Raw genomic sequence first — 18,926 nt, 5'->3', positions numbered from 1 at the left:
ACAGTATCATTGAGACAAAGAATGTACTGCATGGTTTAAACCTAATAAACGTCACACAGTCAGTATTCACGAAGTTACAGACACACACACACTCACCTCCAATGGTCCAATACTTCTGATTTTTTTTTTCCTGCTAAGTTGGAATAATATTTCTACAGAGATCTTTGTGTATACATTATATACAGTATTGTAATTTTCTCTTTTTAAAAATTAACATTCCTTTTAAAATAAACCAGGCCCTGATGATATTAATAAAGCAAGAGAATACTGTCAACACACATTGAGTGACAACGTCAGTGTTTAGTGCTTAAACAGAGTAATGAGTTCTATTTTATCTGTGTTTATACTTACATGTTTTTGTTCTAAAAGCTACAGATATTTCCATAACCTCTCTTACTGTATGTGCCAAGTGAAATATTTTGTGATGCTCCTGATTGTAAGATTCGGATACATATTCATGTTGGTTTTGGCCACTATGAGGTGTGTTTTATTTTTAATGGAGATTTATGCTAGCTTGTCAAAGCTGCGGTTAAGTCCCTCAGCTAATGAACCTCTTCAGCTGTGCTTCAGTCACTGCTGATTTCTAAACCTTTGTAGGAATGTCATTCCAAAGGTTCGGTCTGAGGTGCACAGGTGTTGGTCAAAGAAAACTGAGAGCCCAGTGGGAGCTTCATGTGTTTCCCCCCCTCCCCGCCCCACCCCCCCCACCACCCCCCCCTCGCCCCATACTCCTAGCAAACAGCCCTGGCAGTGAGGTGCCACATTTCCAGTCCCTTGGAAAAGAAGCTGCATGTGTATCTCACCTGTGCCTGAGGGTTTGGCTCCAGTGCTGGTCCAGATAATATGCCACTACAGTTCCTCCTAATTACTTCGGTTCAGGGGATGGAGCTAATGTATAAAACCCATTGTTTTTTCACAGTCCTCTTCCGATTCAGATAAAATATTCTGTTGGTGAATTTGATTTGTCCTCTCTTTTATCCACTACCACTGTCACACACGCAGGTACAAAGCAAACAGTGTATATTCACATCTATGTGCTCTGCAGGTTTGCCTGCAGCAGCAAAGTGCTGTGCCCTAACCCCTCCCCCCCCCCCCCCCCCCCCCCCAAGTCCACTGAATTATTTTGATTGTAATTATGTGTGACATAATTCAAACAAACTATGAAAAACAATCCGTCCTGTGACATTAAGACTTTACTACCCATCTGTCCTCAGCTTCTTGAGTTACCAGCCCTAGGACTTTTCCAGACAGTTTAGTACCTTATGGTTGGTGGTGTTTATTTTGAAATAGGTGCAGAAACTGCTAAAAATGAAACTGCAGATGGTCAGCAGTCACTACCATCATCCCTGGAGAAGGGTGAAGCGCTCCGCTTCCAACTAGCAGCTCTCCAGCTGGTGACAACTCAGAGCTTGGAGCTTCAGCCTCTGCTTGGGTTTTATGTACAGCTGCAAGTTAGAGGTGACCCTGCTCACAGCACTGCAGAGTCTCAATGACACCCGATGAATCATTTCTCACAGTCCTCCTTTCCTATCAAACATCGTCCCTGAAATGAAAACAAGCAAGACTAACCAGTGCAGAATGTTTCCAGCAATTTAACACAACTCTTGTAAAAATGAGAAAATGAGTGTATCTATTTCAGTAAATATGGTATAGCTCAACCATTGTACTTTTCTTACATGGATACAGTATAGAATTGCATGTTCTCAGCAGCCACATAAAGCTCAGTGACATTTGAATGGTTTGTTGGGTTTTTTTCCCTAGTGTCTTTTTTGCAAGATCCATATTTCCCAGCCTCCTTGTTGCTAGTAGAAATTTGGGAAGAAACGTTTTTCAGTGACTTGTACGTGAAGAAATAAAAACTCCATGAATAAGGCTACAGATCAAACTCCTTGTGTCCTTCTCCTTTGCCTTCCCACACGAGTTACACGGGCACTCCTGTGATGAACGGCCTCAGCAGTAGCTCCTCCGTGGTAAGAGCCAATGTTACTTACATGTTTGTAGCAGAGTTCTAGGTCAGATGTTTAGTCCAGTCATTTGAGTACTTAAAAGCAGTTCAGGAAGCACTGATCTCCCTTTCCTACAGCCCCGAAACCATTACTCGGAAGGAGGGCGGCACGTGTCTGTGCCGAGGACTGGCACTGGGGCTTACACATGGACTGGCACAGCTAGCATCAACTCCTCCTATGGATGGCAGGTAGGCATGATGAAGAATCGGCAGCTGCAAAGACAGCCGACGCTGTATGCTGCGAGAGAGACAGAGAGGAGCGTTAGCCAAGAGGAAAATGTAATACATTACATGCTCGATGTGCTTGCAGGTTGTTGCAAGGATATTTTCTGTGCCTGCTGCTGTGATAGAGAGGGTTAATGCCAAGAGCATTACACTCGCTGCTGTAGAGCTATGCCACCACAGTGTTATTTCCCCTTGGGGAATTTTTCTGACAGGCTAGATACAACAAAGGAATCTAAGGATGCATTCTCAGCATCCCACAACCTTCTGAAATTCCCAGGCACTTTCAGCTTAATTGTCAGACTGCTGATACTAGAAAAAGGGAAAACCTTAAGTCTGCAATGAGGGCATATGGCTTAGCAACCCCCCACCCCTTGAAAAGTGATCTATTCCATTCAGAGCCCCGGCTTACTGCATAGACATGCATGAGATCACAGGCTGAGATTTAGCCATGCATCATTTAGCACAAGGATGTTAGAACTAAGGACAGCATTTTTGCAACTCCAGCTAAGGCAGATGCAGATGCGTGGAGGAAGGGAATTCAGACTGATAGGTTTTTTCCAAGTAGTTCCTCTTTGCAGTTTAGGTCTGTGATTTTGAAGTGCTGGATGCTCTCAAGTTCCCACAAACAGTGCTTGGGACTGAGGAGTTGGCTCTCTAAAAGCAGTCTAACCTACCACCCACACCAAAATTCAGTATTTAGGAACCCAGCATTCTTTATTCAATTTTCCAAGCAGATCGACACCATGATTTGTTGGTTTTTTTTTGTTTTGGTTTTGGTTTGTTTTTGAAAGGATACTAAACTGTGCTCACAGATATCCCAACTCACCACTTTTTGTGACAAGCATGGTGCCATAAGACAAGGGCTCTGCTACCCCCACGCTGAGGATATACTAGCACCTTTCACAAAATCAAAATCCAGCTGAGGTTTGTTAGAGATGTTTTCAGTGATTAAGATGTTACCATACCAGGATGGCTTCCCCATTTGAAGACATTCACTCTTGAAACTCAGAAGCACTTTTTAAAGAGAAGGCAGATGTCAAAGTGACAGAGCTGAACCAAAGACTGGCTTTTTGATCCCAGGAGAAAAATGCCCATACAAAGCATTGTATCAGTACAAAAGAGTTTCAAATTCGTGTTTCCCTGTTGACTGATACAATGACTGTGCATAGACAGGCCTTTATAAGAAGTATATATTTGAAAGCTTGCCTTTGGACAGCCTTTCTGATTCAAAAAACATTTCTTTTTTGCTTTGTGTTAGGAAGCGGAGACAGCTACCAAGGCATCCATTGCACTGTTTGGGGACCAAGCGGTATAGCTTTCAAATTCAAACGGAAAGAAATGTAATGCTGCTTCTCTTTGGTTTCTTCACTACAAATTCAGGCTTGTTTATACAGAGATGTAGCGGAAACATTTGTAGTCTGCCTAAGTCAGGAAACTCTTTCGCATTCCCCCTCCCCCAACCTCCCTTTAAAAGTTTGATGCAATATTAATCACAGTGTTGATGCATTGATCATTGTAGTGCTGGCAATGCATTTCTGGGTCTAAAGAAAATCCATTCATTGTTATTTTGCTACTGTGCCTGACTGTTTCTGGTGCTATCAATGAAATCATGCCTCGTTCCCAAGAAGTGCAGAGGTGGCATGGCTCGCTGCTTCCATGTGCTGAATCCTTATGAGCCTGACGCTGTGGATTGTCATTCTGTCTCTTGTTGCAGGGTCAAACGCAGAATTGCTTGCGCTTATTTTCCCACCAGTGGAAATGCTTACTTTGTTCTACTGTTACAGACTTCTCATTAAAGAGCTTTTTGAAGCTATTCCAAGAGAATCCAGTTGCATAATCCAGTGAATGGGATTTTTTTCCCACCCATTTAAGTGTTAGCCATACCATGGACAAAGCATGATTATTTGACTATGCCAATGGTGGCTGCAGTGGGTGGCAAATTTTGCTTTAACTGTACTTAAAGTTTACTTTCACTTGAAAACTTGGTTCCTGGAATTGGGGCAGAGGACTGTAGCCTGGAGACTCGCACACAATTAAGAGTTTAGGTAAAACTCTTAGGGAGGAATGCAAAACAAAAAAAGTAAAAAAGTCCAAACAAATGTGCCATTTTCTCCTTAACTGAAAGTAAATCTTGTACCTTACCTCACTCTCTGTAATTTTTTTTCTTTCTCCAATATCAGTGGTTTTTCCCTTCCCCCACTCCTACCACATTTTGTCAATGCTTTTGGGGTAACCCGTGATAGCAATACAGGCTGGGGGATGGAGGCATCAAGAGCAGCCCTGCTGAGAAGGACTTGGGGGTACTGGTGGGTGAGAAGCTGGATGTGAGCTGGGAATGTGTGCTCGCAGCCCAGAAAGCCAATTGAATCCTAGGTCACACCAAAAGAAGTGTGGTCAGCAGGTCAAGGGAGGTGATTCTGCCCCTCTACTCTGCTCTCGTGAGGCCCCACCTGGAGCACTGCATCCAGCTCTGGAGCCCTCAGAACAGGAAAGACATGGACCTGTTGGAGCAGGTCCAGAGGGGGGCCACAAAGATGATCAGAGGGATCAAACACCTCTCCTGTGAGGGAAGGCTGAGAGAGCTTGGGTTGTTCAGCCTGCAGAAGGCTCCAGGCAGATGTTATTGCAGCCTTCCAGTACTTAAAGGGACTTATATAAAAGATGGGGACAAACTTTTTAGCAGGGCTCGTTGCGCTAGGACAATTGGTAATGGTTTTAAACTAGAAGTGAGTACATTTAGATGAGATATAAGGAAGAATTTTTTACAATGAGGGTGGTGAAAAAAAATGGGAACAGGTTGCCCAGAGAGGTGGTAGATGCCCCATCCCTGGAAACATCCAAGGTCAGGTTGGATGGGGCTCTGAGCAACCTGGTCTAGCTGAAGATGGCCCTGCTTATTGCAGGGGGGCTGGACTGGATTATATTTAAAGATCCCTTCCAACCCAAACCATTCTGTGATTATATAAATTTGTTTCAAGTTGTCCATACAATATATATAAGTCAAAGCATATATATATGATCAAGTATATTGGGGAGGGAATGGTTAGTATTAGTGGTTTTAGTCTCATAGGCAACCGCTGAAGGAGATGGAAAGAAAAGGTGGTGTACCACACACAGAGCAGCTACTCATCAGGTTACTGTGTTAGAATAGGGCATATATCCTCAGCTCTGTACAGAAATGCCATTTATTAGGGGTAATTAAAATAAAGTAAAAACTTGACTTCCAGTATCAATGTACATATAAATACAATACAATACACATGGGAATGCACGATGCTACAAAGGGAGCAGAGTCATGCGAAAAATATTTTGGTTCTGCTATAGAAAGCCACTGGTGAGATCTGTTGGTAAGCTGGGGGACTGAGACAACTGCTGCTACAGTGAAACATCCGAAGATCTGTGGGAGTGTGTAAACTGTGTCTAAGCATTCAGGGATCATTTCAGTTGATTCTTCAGCCCATTAATGTTGAGTTTTAGGAACTGCTGGGAAGCTGGAGAAATTCTAAAAGACTGCAGTAAAGCAAGATGTTGTACTAGTAATTAAACCATTCTAAATCCACCTTATTTTAGTGACAGATTTGAATAGGACCATACATAGAGTAATACGAACCACTGCCAGTGAAGAAACTGAATAACAGAGCATGTTTATGCCAAGGCATGTGGCTGTAATGCAATAATCCAGTCGTAACCAACATTTTCTATAAGAATTTTTTGTTACTAAAATTGTCATAACTGGCTCCAGCAGGGTATCTGACTGTCTTTTAAATGCTGCTAAAAGCAGAGCGAGCCTTAGCTCAAAAAAAAATAATAATCCAGGTGGCTTCACAGCGGTTACCTACTTTAAAGGCTACAAAAATGACCACATATAGGACATACTCTATCAAAATGGCAGGTTTTAGTGGGGTCCTGCAGAAATCTGTCATCATTTTCACTCAGAGATCTGGAAGACTGTTATATATTGTTGCTGTTAAAATGAGAACACTATAAATTTTAAGGTGCCAAAACCTAATTCAATGATTTTAAGCCACTGATGAGATGGGACCATGTGCAGGAATGAAGGTGCACAGAAGAATATCTTTTAAGGGTCACAGAAGATATCATATCGAATAGATTTGTGTGGCCACCAATGCAGATAAGCTGACTGATGCAATGTTAAGGTAAGTAAGGGGGGATTTCCTGAGCCGGAAGACCCTAGGGTGTAGGGGAGATCTGCCTCTCCTGTGAGAGCAGCTGATGAGGTGTGAGTGGGGCCGGAGTGGTGGTGGCCAGCCCCCCCCTCCCACAAAGGGCAGCCCTGGGTGGCGCTACCAGCAGGTCGGGCAAACAGGGCCTGGGGAAGCAGCTGGCACTGGAGGGCACTGCTTTGAAGAAGGGACCTTCCACTGGCCAAGTGGAGAGGTTTGAAGTCCACATAGCTCAGCAACTGGACACCATTCTGTGACCATCTGCACAGGTCAAGGGTGCTCATCCTACTGACCCTCAAGGCAAGCATGGTGGGCACTCATCTGAGAGCAACGGCGGCAGCCCCAGCAGCAGGGGGGTCTGTGCCGTCTACCCCGGCAGAGACAACACCTCTGCCCAGACAGAGCTGCTGGAGGCAGCGGCTGCAGGGCAGGCCTCGGGCTGCGGGAACTGCCTCGACCTTGCTCCGGGGGCAGGGACCTGCCTGCAGAAGGTGCCCAGCTGGAGCAGTGCCTGCAGAGGCGGCTGAGCTGCAGGAGGTGGTGAGGAGGCTGCGTCACCTCAGGGAGGCTGAGAAGTGGTCAGACAGCTGGTTCCAAGCGCAGCCTGCAGTGGACCCACAGCCCATGGCCAAATAGCCAAAACCTCTCCCACCAGCACACACAGAAGGGAGCGGGGACAATAACACAGAAAATGGAAGCTCCCAACAGCAAGGACCCGCAGGAGGAAAATCCTTCCCCTGACACCTGAGGTGCCCTTGCAGAGCCACTTGGCCGCCCTGCAGGCTGACGAGGAAAGCCCTGGCCCCGCAGGAGGTGCAGGAGGCGCTGGAGCGGAGTGAGGCAGCCCGGCCTGCCCCGAGCCACACCAGTGCACTAGGGAAGGGCGACAGGTGATGGCAGCAGGCAACTTCTGAGGGGCACGGAGCCCCCGTCCGCTGGCCTGACACGCTTTCTAGAGAGGTCTGTTGCTCACCAGGGGCTCGTGACAGGGGTGTCACCGAGAGACCAGCATCAGTCCACTGACCATCACCCACTGCTGCTGTCCCACTGGGCACCAGTGATACAGCCAGGAGCAGCCTGAGGAGTATCAAGAAGGATTACAGAGCTCTAGGAGTGGTGGTAAGGGACAATGGAGCACAGGCAGGTTTTTTCATCAGTCCTTCTTGTCAAAGGGAAGGGGCTTGGAAGGGCCAGTTGAATCTGGGGCATCAACAAATGGTTACAGGGCTGGTGCCACAGGCAGAGGTTCTGCTACTCGGACCACTGGACTCACTTTGAAAAACCTGGTCTACTGGGGGCTGATGGGTCCCATCTGACAGAGAAGGGGAAGAGCATCCTTTGTCATAGGCTTGTCAAGCTGGTGAAGAGGGCTGTAAACTAAAGTTGCCGGGGAAGGGGAACCTCAACCCATCCTCCTCCTACCAGCTGGGTGCCAGTGCCAGCAAGAGATACCCAGAGCCTGGAGAGGGATCACAGGTCAGCAGGAGAGCATTTGAAGAGCAGCACAAAGGAATTCTAACTACTCCAGACAGCAAGCCAGCTTCATTGGGGCCCAACTTAAATGCCTCTATGCAAACGCACAACACGGGGAATAAACAAGAGGAGCTGGAGACATGCACACACCTGCAGGGTTATGATCTTACTGGCATCATGGAGACATGGTGGGATGGCTTCTATGGCTGGAGCATCAGAATGGAAGGATACAGGCTCTTTAGGAAGGACAGGCAAGGGGGTGAGGAGGGGGTGTAGCCCTCTATGTCAATGACCAGCTGGAATGCATGGAGCTATGTCTGGGAACGGATGAAGAGCTGACCAAGAGCTTATACCTCAGGGTTAAAGGGAAGGAAGGGACAAGTGACATTATAGTGGGGATCTGCTACCCAGGAAGACTGAGCAGATGAGGCCCTCTATAAAAAGAGATAGGAGCAGCCTCACATTCACAAACCCTGGTCCTCATGGGGGACTTCAACCACCCTGATATCTGTTGGAGGGACAACACAGCAGGGCATAGGCAATCCAGGAAGTTCCTGGAATGCATTGATGATAACTTTGTTCTCCAAGTGATAAAGGAGCCAGTGAGGAAAGGTGCTATGTTGGACCTTGTTCTTACCAACAAGGAGGGGCTGGTGGGGAATGGGAAGCTCAAGGGCAGCCTTAGCTGTGGTGACCATGAAATGGTGGAGTTCAAGATCCTTAGGGCTGTGAGGAGGGTGTGCTGCAAGCTTGCTACCCTGGATTTCAGGAGAGCAGACTTTGGTTTCTTCAGGAATCTGCTTGGTAGAGTACCATGGGATAAAGCCCTGGAGGGAAGAGAGGCCCAGTGGTTGATATTCCAGGATTACCTCCTCCAAGCTCAAGAGTGATGCATCCCAACAAAGACGAAGTTGGGCAAAAATGCCAGGAGGCCTGCATGGATGAACGAGGAGCTCCTGGGCAAAGTCAAACACAAAAAGGAAGCCTACAGAGGGTGGTGGAAGCAAGGACAGGAAGCCTGCGAGGAATACAGAGAAATTTTCTGAGCAATCAGGGATCAGGTTAGGAAAGCTAAAGCCCTGATAGACTTAAATCTGGTGAGGGACGTCAAGGGGAACAAGAAAAGCTTCTATAAGTAAGTCAGTGATAAAAGGAAGAATAGGGAAAACATGGGACCTCTCTGGAAGGACAGGGTAGACCTGGTTACCCAAGACATGGAGAAGATCGAGGTACTCAATGACTTCTTTGCCTCAGTCTTTACCAGCCAGTGCTCCAGCCACACCATCCAAGTCGCAAAAGGCAAAGGCAGGAACTGGTAGAATGAAGAGCCACCTGCTGTAGGAGAAGATAAGGTCTGAGAACATCTGAGTAACCTGAAGGTGCACAAGCCAATGGGACCTGATGAGATGCATCTGTGGGTCCTGAGGGAATGGGTGGATTAAGTGGCTAAGCCACTATCCATCATATTTGAGAAGTCATGGCAGCCCAGTGAAGTTCCCACTGACTGGAAAAGGGGAAACATAACCTTCATTTTAAAAAAAGGAAATAAAGATGACCCAGGAAACTACAAGCCCATCAGTCTCCACTCTGTGCCTGGCAAGATCATGAAGCAGATCCTCCTGGAAACTGTGCTAAGGCACATGGGAAATAAGGAGGTGATTTGTGACAGCCAACATGGCTTCACTAAGGGAAAATCATGCCTGAAAAAATTGGTGGCCTTTTATGATGGGATTACAGCATTGGTGGATGAGGGAAGAGCAACTGATGTCATCCACCTGGACTTGTGCAAAGCATTTGAGACTGTCCCTCATGACATCCTTGTCTCTAAATTGGAGAGACATGGATCTGATGGATAAACTACTTGGTGGATAAGGAATTGGCTGAATGGTCACACTCAAAAACTTGCAGTCAATGGCTTGGTGTTCAAGTGGAAACCAGTGATGAGTGGCACTCCTCAGCAGTCAGTATCAGGACTGGCGCTGCTTAACATCCTTGTTGGCAACATGGAGGCTGGGACTGAGTGCACCCTCAGCAAACCTTAGCAGGGTCTTGCACCTGAGTCGGGGCAACTCCCAGTATATCAATACAGGCTGGGTGGAGCAGCCCTGAGGAGAAGGACTTGGGGGTGCTAGTGGATGAGAAGTTCAAGATAGCCCAACAATGTGCACTCAGCCCAGAAAGCAGTGTGGCCAGCAGGTCAAGGGAGGTGATTCTCCCTCTCTACTCTGCTCTCATGAGACCCCACCTGGAGTACTGTGTTCAGCTCTGGGGTCCCCAACATAAGAAAGACATAGACATGTTGGAGCGAGTCCAGAGGAGGGCCAGAAAGATGATCAGAGGGCTGGAGCACCTCTGCCATGAAGACAGGCTGAGACAGTTGGGTTCTTCAGCCTTGAGAACAGAAGGCTCTGGGCAGACCTTATAGCAGCCTTCCAGTACATAAAGAGGGCCTACGAGACAGCTGGAGATGGACTTTTTGCAAGGACATGTAGCAATAGGACAAAGGGTAATGGTTTTAAACTGAAAAAGGGTAGGTTTAGATTAGATATTAGGAAGAAATTCTTTACTGTGAGGGTGGTGAGACTCTGGACCATGTTGCCCAGAGAAGCTGAGGGTGCCCCATCCCTGGAAGTGTTCTAGGCCAAGTTGGATATAGCTTTGAGCAACCTGGTCTAGTGGAAGGTGTCCCTGCCCATGGCAGGGGGGTTGGAACTAGATGATCTTTAAGATCCTTTCCAACCCAACCCATTCTATGTTTCTGTAAATAACCATGGAAGGCCACAAGTGCTGCCTGGTAAGTTGAAAAAAAAGCCTGTGTGTGCGGAAGTGTTTTCTTAAAGAGCACAAACCTTGGAAAAAGGCAATCTCTTGTAAAAGAGAGAGAATCACAAAACCCTAGTCCTGAAGATGGCTACACTTCCCTTCTCTGGCAGGTCCAGTGTGCCTGGGTGGTGTGAGTCTTGTACCCAAACTGCCCACACATCCTCTGGGGAGACACTGATCTTTAGACCTGGCACAGTCACAGCTGTGCCAGTGCTGAACGACACTGTTTTGATTTAGCAGGCCTTTATTAATTTCTTTCCATAAATGTCAGTGACTGCTCAGATTTGTACTGACCCACTCTTTAAGACCTTTAGGAAATCTCAGTCTTCTCATCAGTTACCACTAGCCTAGAAGAAGTTCTGTCATCACCAAATGGTTTTATCTTTTTTCTGTATTGAATCTCTATCGGGAGAACTGGATTATCTGAGTGTCTGTTTTTCTTAGCATCTCTCTTAATGTAAGGAGGCCACGTGCAGATGAGACTGCATTCAGACTACATTATTTCTGACAAATGGTGCTGGAAAAAGGCATAATAGCTATGCATTAAAACATGCTGCTGACCCCATAAAGTCAGAAGAACTTTCTCAGCAAGAGCTCTGCTTTTGTGAAATAACCAGATATTCAGCTAGTTGGGGCCTTTTTTGGTGCATGTGTGTGTGTGGATTAGCTCCTGTGCTGGTTGGGGTTGGGTTTTTTTCTGAGTGCAAGGACAGAGTCAGAAATCCATGTTATTTTCCTGCACCAGGTAGTACAAGGCATTAACTGCTATCTGAAATCAGGTTTGCTGTCACTGATGTAACATGTGACTCATTCTAGTAATTTGTTTAATTTATTCTGTTTTTAAATAAGCATTTAAGTTGCCCATGTAGAAAACAGGAGTCTGACATCTATTAACTCGGATCCTGATGAAGTGGTGCCCATGTAACTAGGCTGCTGTGGAGAAACAACTGACCCAGGGACAAGCAAGCATCCCTAAGCTCTGGCCCACAGCAGGCCCTGCTGAGCTCATAGAGGATAGTATGTGAGTTTATTGTATAGATTCCTGGAAAGAAAAACTGATACCATAGAACTCTTTCACCTCCATGAATCTAGCAAGTGCTTTGTGCCATCCTTTCCTTATAGCCACAGCACTGTTTCTAAGGGAAACTACGTGGTTCAGGCTTTCCTATGCCAAAACTCAGGTCCAGCTGCTATGGTAACAATGAAAAGCCCTCAGACTGTTTTTATTTCCAGCTAGCTTAAGAGTGAAAGAACAAAATGGCTATGTACACCATGAACTCCTCTGGCTGATGTGTGGAAGGACTTGGACTTTTGACAACAGTCATGACAAGCGTGTGCACATATGTACACCCTCTTCTCTCCTTAATATACATTGGTGGTTGGGCACAGCTTGTCCTGTAACTCACTACAACAGCTTTAGATATCATGTTAAGGATGTTTCTGACAAGAAAAAAGAAGTATGCTAGTTTGCCTTTGGGGCACCTTAGGATCCAATGCCCCTGATATCCTGTAAATTTGGTGGTGATGGTGAGCTGGTGGCAGGGAGGCATTACAGTACAATGTTGCTGCCCAGTGGTGCTTCAGGAGGTGCCATTCACATCTGTTGCTGATGGTACAGGCTCTCTCTGTGGCTGGAGCTGGCTGAAAGGGTTTACAGTGAAGGTGTTCCCACAAAAATGTATGAAAGAGAAATATGGGTTTTGATGAAATGTAGTAATTTAAACGAATGTCTTATCAGCAAAAGAGCTGCTGTCCAGGGTGGAATTTATGGCTAAAACAAGTAGAAAGTGTGCACGCCAAGCACATGCATACCTGAGAAAGCAAGGGGTGTCTCTTTTTGTACCATTAAGTAATGATGTATACTTACTGTTCTGGAGAGTTTATGTCTTCTATAGGATCTTTGTTTGTTCTGGAAGGGTCTGATGAGCCCCATTGTGCTGGTGGATTTTGATCAAGATGATTTTTCAAAATGGCTTTCTCACCATCTGAATGGACAACAAATTCAATTTTACTGTACTGTAACAAAATGACCATTTTAAAATTGTTTAATTTTAAAATTTCTCAGATGTTCATAATGCCACAAAGTAAACTCTGCCTGCCTGTACTCTAATACAGTCTAGGTTTCCCTGTGAGTCTTTCATACGCTTCTGCTTTCAATTACATGCTTCTTCATAGGAGCTACCATGAAGAAACAGAAAAGGGACAAACCATTTTTTGTCCTTCCTCTGCTTCTCCCCCCACTTTAAAAAAAAAACACAAACCAAACCTTGTTTCCCACCTCTATGTAGCCCTATCATGCTCTGTCACCTAGTCTTAGGCCGTGTAAAAAATTAGTGTAACTGCACCATCATATTATCTTACACTCAGAAATTGTTACCTTTTCATACGAAGAAAACCTCTTAAGTCTTTTCCTAGAAAAACTACAATCTCATCGATGTACAAAACCTTGGTACTCTTGCAATCACATAAGCAATTGAGTGTTGTCATGTAACTATCTGCTATCGTTTAGCACAGAAATACAATTTATACCAGTTGCACTGGTCCATAGGCTGTCTGCAGGAAAGACAGCTAATGATTTCATTAAGCTTTCTCCTGCTGTTCTCTTTTCTGCATAGTGATAACATAGAAGATCATCATTTTCCCTGTAGGTAGCTTCACTTGGCTCCCCCGGGTGTCCCGGGAGTCCCTGGCTAGCTGTGCTGAAGGCTATGGCATCGGTCCCCCTGTGAAACACAGACGAACACAGCCATTTTAGGAAGGCTGTCTTTGCTGAGGATCTTTTCTGTTCCTGGCTGCTTTTCCAAAGTCTCCTCCTGTTAAGCCAAATAAAGTCACATGGAAAACATCTAAGTAATGAGGACAGTGCACAGTTTTCATAAATAATTACAGAGCAGCTCCAAATCCATCACCGACAGTTTGCCACACACACAGAGAAACAGTGACTGCTGCAGGCAATAAGGCAGCACGGAAGAGGACTCAAAGGTAAATTCTTGAAATGGACACTGGAGGTTTTGAATGTAAAAACAGGTATGAGGGGAAAAAGCAGGAAAATAGTGAAGAGAAAATGAAAATAGCATGAAAAACCCAGTACGTACTGAAGGCTTAAGCTGCTTTTCTGTTCTACTAATACTCGGAAGCCCCAAATACTGCTGAAGTCCCAGCATGCTAGGAATATGTATGTTATCAATGAGCACTGGTGGGACAAAACAAGCAGCAGAAACAAAGAGTGAGGAAAGAAGCTGGAAGCAGAAACAGGAATATTTTGAGGGCAAACTCCAAAATGTATAATTGCTCTCTCAGCATGGTCATCCCTGGCGTTATTTTGTTGCCTTCACTTTCTGCTGTGAAAAATCTGACTCATGAAGAAATGATGTAAAAATGTACAGACATGGGGAGCACAGACATGGAAGAGCAGGAGAGCACATTTTTCACTTATGTTGCATGGAAGAGAAGAGTCTGGGTGAGAAAGGAGGTGACCAGAACACATGAAGCTGCTTCTGCAGGGGCCAGAAAATGTCAGTAAAAGAGAGCTAAGGAACCAGCTGTAGCAAGAAGAGTGCCTGGAAGGAAGATATGACAGGATTCAGTGATGGTTTAGATGTGAAGGGAGTCACAAAGAGTCACATCTGACAGTGGCTAAGATAAGCAATGATGTCTATCATCTCAGGACAGCCTGAAGTTTGCTGGTGTCCCATTTGCTGTCACAAGAGTTCAGTTTTTATTTTCCATATATCACATTTCTATGTATATTGAGCTTGACATTTGCATACAAGCCTTGTGATATCTATAAACAGACACATAAAAAAGAACATTTTTTACTTCCATGATTAAAACCAACATTCAATCCTGAGCTGATCTAAGCTGACAGTGAAAACTGCTGACTTTATGATATAGACCAAAGTTAAAATTTGAGTAATCCTTGTAATTAGGGATGGAAAAGCTTTATTATTTAACTGTCTTAGGCTTCCAACTCCTTTGGCCAAGATAAGCAATTTAACCTGTTACAAAGCCACTGAGGATGCAATTCTTCAACAAATGACTGGAATATGCAACTGTTGGGCTTCGAGAGCATGTGATTTCATATATTAATGTGTTGTCGGCCCCTGAAGGTTTTATTGTGCTTTCAGTTGTGTTGAGAAAGAGAGAGAGAGAGAGAGAGAGAGAGAGAGAGAGAGAGAGAGAGAAAGGAGATGGTCCCTGCCAAAAGGTGGGGGATTTAGTTTAAAGTAGAGCAGAAATCATACATTCTCTGCCTACTCACCTCTCAACACCAACTGCCCATATATCACTGCATGTTATTCTTAATAGATCTTTTTCTACCACTCTTGCAGATGACTCTCCCTCCCTTAATACACTGCATAAATTTCTGTATCAAGGTTACCATATACAAGTCTTAATGCGTATGTATAAAATACAGAGAAAATCCACATTAAACTGCCATAATGTCGAGATCTTTTTCTTTTTCCTATGCTTCTTTCAAAATACAGAAAAGTTGGGTAATTCATATTTGTTAAGCTTTTTGGGAAAGGAGCTGTTAAGATTTTTATTCTGCAGCTATGGAAACTAGAATATCTTTCTTTTCTTTCTTTTTTTATTATTATTTTTTTTATTTACCTTTCATTTAAATAATGAACAGCAAGATTCTCACTTAGTGATATGCTTCCAGAAGCTTGAGCTTAAAGAAAAACACTATTACCATATGCGCTAAAAAAACTTAAGGATGGAGGAAATTGTTTTTATATACTTGAACAATGGAAAGAAAATAAGGGTAACTGCAAACATTTGAGTTCCCAGTTTCCCCTGGAAGGTGTAGCATTGCTTTTAGTACTTCCCCATCTTTTCTTCCTTTGTCCATTAGTACGCCACTTGAAAAATGTCCTTCATTCTTAGGGTGCTGTCTGCCACTGCGGATGCTACTGAATAAGTTGCACCAGGATGATCTAACTACCTTCAGTACTGAATTTACATTACCCAGAAGCACTTTCTAAGTAATTTTTACCTTTGTAGACCTCAAACAGGAACTCAGAAGTCTGAATAAGTGATGCCTGAGCACTTCCCATTCAGAAAACCGCTGGGAGAAAAGACAAATAGATCTCAAGGGCCTTGCACGGCACTCACTGATGAGTTCATTAGAAAACAAAGCCCGCTGCCCAGTTGTTGGCAAGAGCCAGAAGGCTTTAGCTCAGAACTTTTGCCTACCTGCAGCGGAGAAGCAACTTTCAATTACAAAGCCCTGAGCTGCAAGAGCACATCTGATGCTGGCTGTGGAGAGGCTCAGCGAGGAGGTTGCTGCTCCCAGCTGCTCATCTCTCCCTCTGCCAGGGGTGACACTTCAGACCTGCCGCACCTATAATCGTATAATCACTCTGTGCCCTGCGCTGTCAAAATTACCTGGGCTGGCTTAAACGCATCATCCATTTTAACAACTCCTGTTCAGCTGCAGGCAGAAAACACCAGGTAACCGCCACCGCTGCAATTTCTTCCAAGGTTTTAGAAACTGTATTTCTTTAATTAGAAGCTTGTTTTGTTGACATTTGTAAACTGCAACTTTATTGAACACCTTCATCACTACACTTTAGTGGCATTATTCCTCTGATGGCTTACAACTAGATGGCAGAACTGCTCTTCACCCCACATCTTTCAATTCCACTGTTGTTTTCTGTCTGCTAGAAAGCATATTTTATGCTCTACAAAGAAGTATGTGTGGTTTAATAACAAATTATAACAGCTGGCAGAGATAACCTTGCTGATTTACTAAAGAACTCTGGAAACTTTAAAGCTAGAGGTAGATTTTTAACATCTACTGTAATGTTTCACAGTTCTGTTGTTTGGACTGTGAAACATGACTAGCCAGTTTCTGCTTTTCATTAATAGGATGAAAAGAAAATAAAACAAAAGACAAAATTAAAATGATCACATCATCTGCTGGGTATATCAGAAAAAGTTCTCCTGAACTAAGTGCACAGCACAAAGCAGTCTAGATCATGATTTCTGATAGTTATGTTTTGAAAGGAAGATATTTTAAAAAGAAAAGCTAGCGAGATTCCCCTCTGATTTATACTACTTTAAATCAGAGGAAACTCCCTTTACTACAGATTTATTTCTGTGGAAGGAAGGGCGGGCACTGAACCTTTGGCAGTTTGGTCTCCCTGTTGAAACAGAAACAAGTTCCAGCTTCAGGATTGGAATCCATTTGCCAGGCTTCATAGAAACTAGTATACATATCTCTATATACATATATATATATATGTGTATATATATACACATATATATGTGTATATATATGTATATATATAATGAAATATATACTTTCTTTAAAACAGCAGTCAGTCCTTTAGAGGAGTTATTCCTGAAAGCTTTTCCTTTGAATCTGTGGTTTCAATTTTAAGCTTAATGCTTGAATCACACCAACTTCATAGAAGTAATATTCCCCCCTCTATCACAGATGAACTCTGTTTTGCTTCGTATTTATGAGCAAAATGCCTTTGAGATCTGTTTTCCTTTGAGCTGCTTTTATATGGGGAAAAACTAACACTAGGAAACATTGGAGCGGGGTGACAAGTGACAGTATGTAGGCATATCTGATATGTAAATGAATGCTCCTAGTCCATTTACAGCAATGAGTAAAAACTGTTTTCTGGCTCAAAACAGAAAAGGCTTTCTGAGCAAGCAAAGGTGCCTGCAGAGAAAGAACTTGCAATAAGGGTTTGTTCATAAGTGAGGGACTACTGCAAGGCTGTCTCTTGCTTCTTATGTACTTTCCATAGAATCACTGTAATTCATTAATTTCCCTAATATGCTACTCTGAAATGTACTGGCAAAGGTAGAAATAAATGGAGATTCTTCTGAAGGATTTCTTCTGGGCATGGCTTTATATGAAGCTCTTAAAATCTATGAATCATTCATGTAGAAATAATTTCATGTAATAAAATGTCAAATAGAAGTCAAATAGAGTAAGATAGTAAGATTCCAAGCGCAGCAAAATTACACACACACCCCAACCACATGTTATCTTCCCTATGGTTTTTTCTCCTGAGCAACTCCTGAGCAGGAACTTGCACAGCAGAAATAACTTCTACCTTCATGAAGTGTCTCCTGTTTCTGGCACACTGGCTACATGGATGCAGGGAGCCCTTTTGGGAAGCTCTGGTTTGTGCCTGTGCCAGGGTATTTCTTCCCTGGAGCTGTGTGGCACAACCTTCATCTTTATACAGCATCACAGCTATAAGCATTTGTCCTCCTTTTTCCAAATGTCAAGCTGGAATACTCAGCCGAGTCTCCAAGCTTGGCTTTCCTTGCTGAACAACGCTGCCAGTTACAGGAACTGCCTGAGCCAAGCGTTGGTCTCACCCACAGCCCATCCCTTCCTCAAGCCCAGGCTGTAATGTGGCTCTGCTGCTCCACCAAGGTGACCAGATCCCACAAATGCCAGGGGGAAGCTAATGTTGTGCTGTGCATAAAGATGAGGTCACTAGCAGACACAGTGACTCAAAATCATCTGAGGAACTTATCAAATAAAGTTAAGGGCATGGCCTTTTAAGTTAAACTGGGGAAGCTACCTGAGGTCCCAAAGCTACAGTCCATGGAGCACATGAACTTCTTGACCACACAAAGCTATCCAGCAATGCAGACAAAAGCCTGCATTAAAAAAAAAAAAAAAAAAAAAAAAAAAAAAAAAAAAAAAAAGCAATCAAACCATAAACTACAAACCACATTCTCCTAATTGCTTTTCTTACACAGCCAATTGCTGTAGATGTCTCAGGGACACTGTTTGTGAATAAGAGAGGAGTGTCTCAGATAATACCTCTCCTTAAATGAGATGTACTGAAATGTGCTGTGAAGGAGTCCCTGTGCCAGCACAGTTCTCCTGGGTTACACGTGTTGCTGGTAGTAACTAACCAGGAATCCCAGAGTTAGGAAACTTCACTGATGTCAGTCTGTTATAGGAGTGTGCAGCCATGTCTACCTATTTTGGCTAAAGTAATTTAGATTTTTTAACCCAAATCCATATTTTGTGTAAATGACGGTGGTGGGGAAGGAAGGAAAGAATCACAGAATAGTCAGGTTTGGAAGGGATCCCTACAGATCACCTAGTCCAATGCCCTGTTAAGCTGGTTCACCCAGAGCAGGTTGCACAGTCACATCCAGGCAGTTTTTTAAGGTTTCCAGAGAAGGAGACTGCACAACCTCCCTGGGCAGCCTGTTCCAGAGCTCTG

The 18,926-nt window shown here is 44.1% G+C and overlaps 1 protein-coding gene across 1 annotated transcript in view; it reads right to left on the bottom strand.

The window, feature by feature from the left end:
- Nucleotides 1-725: 725 nt before the first annotated feature.
- GABBR2 (gamma-aminobutyric acid type B receptor subunit 2) overlaps nucleotides 726-18,926 on the bottom strand; it is a 490,629-nt gene continuing 472,428 nt past the window's right edge. The window contains exons 18-19 of the mRNA XM_040588223.1: nucleotides 12,578-12,695; nucleotides 726-2,243 (exon numbers count right to left, since the gene is read on the bottom strand). Coding sequence (XP_040444157.1) covers nucleotides 2,078-2,243; nucleotides 12,578-12,695 — 284 coding nt within the window. The 3' untranslated portion in view covers nucleotides 726-2,077. The remainder of the gene's footprint in view (nucleotides 2,244-12,577; nucleotides 12,696-18,926) is intronic.

Source organism: Falco naumanni, chromosome 3, assembly GCF_017639655.2.
Source record: "Falco naumanni isolate bFalNau1 chromosome 3, bFalNau1.pat, whole genome shotgun sequence".
In the NCBI taxonomy this organism is placed as follows: Eukaryota; Metazoa; Chordata; class Aves; order Falconiformes; family Falconidae; genus Falco; species Falco naumanni.
The sequence above is the reverse complement of the archived record's forward strand: the minus strand, read 5'-3'. Positions and strand labels throughout refer to the sequence as shown.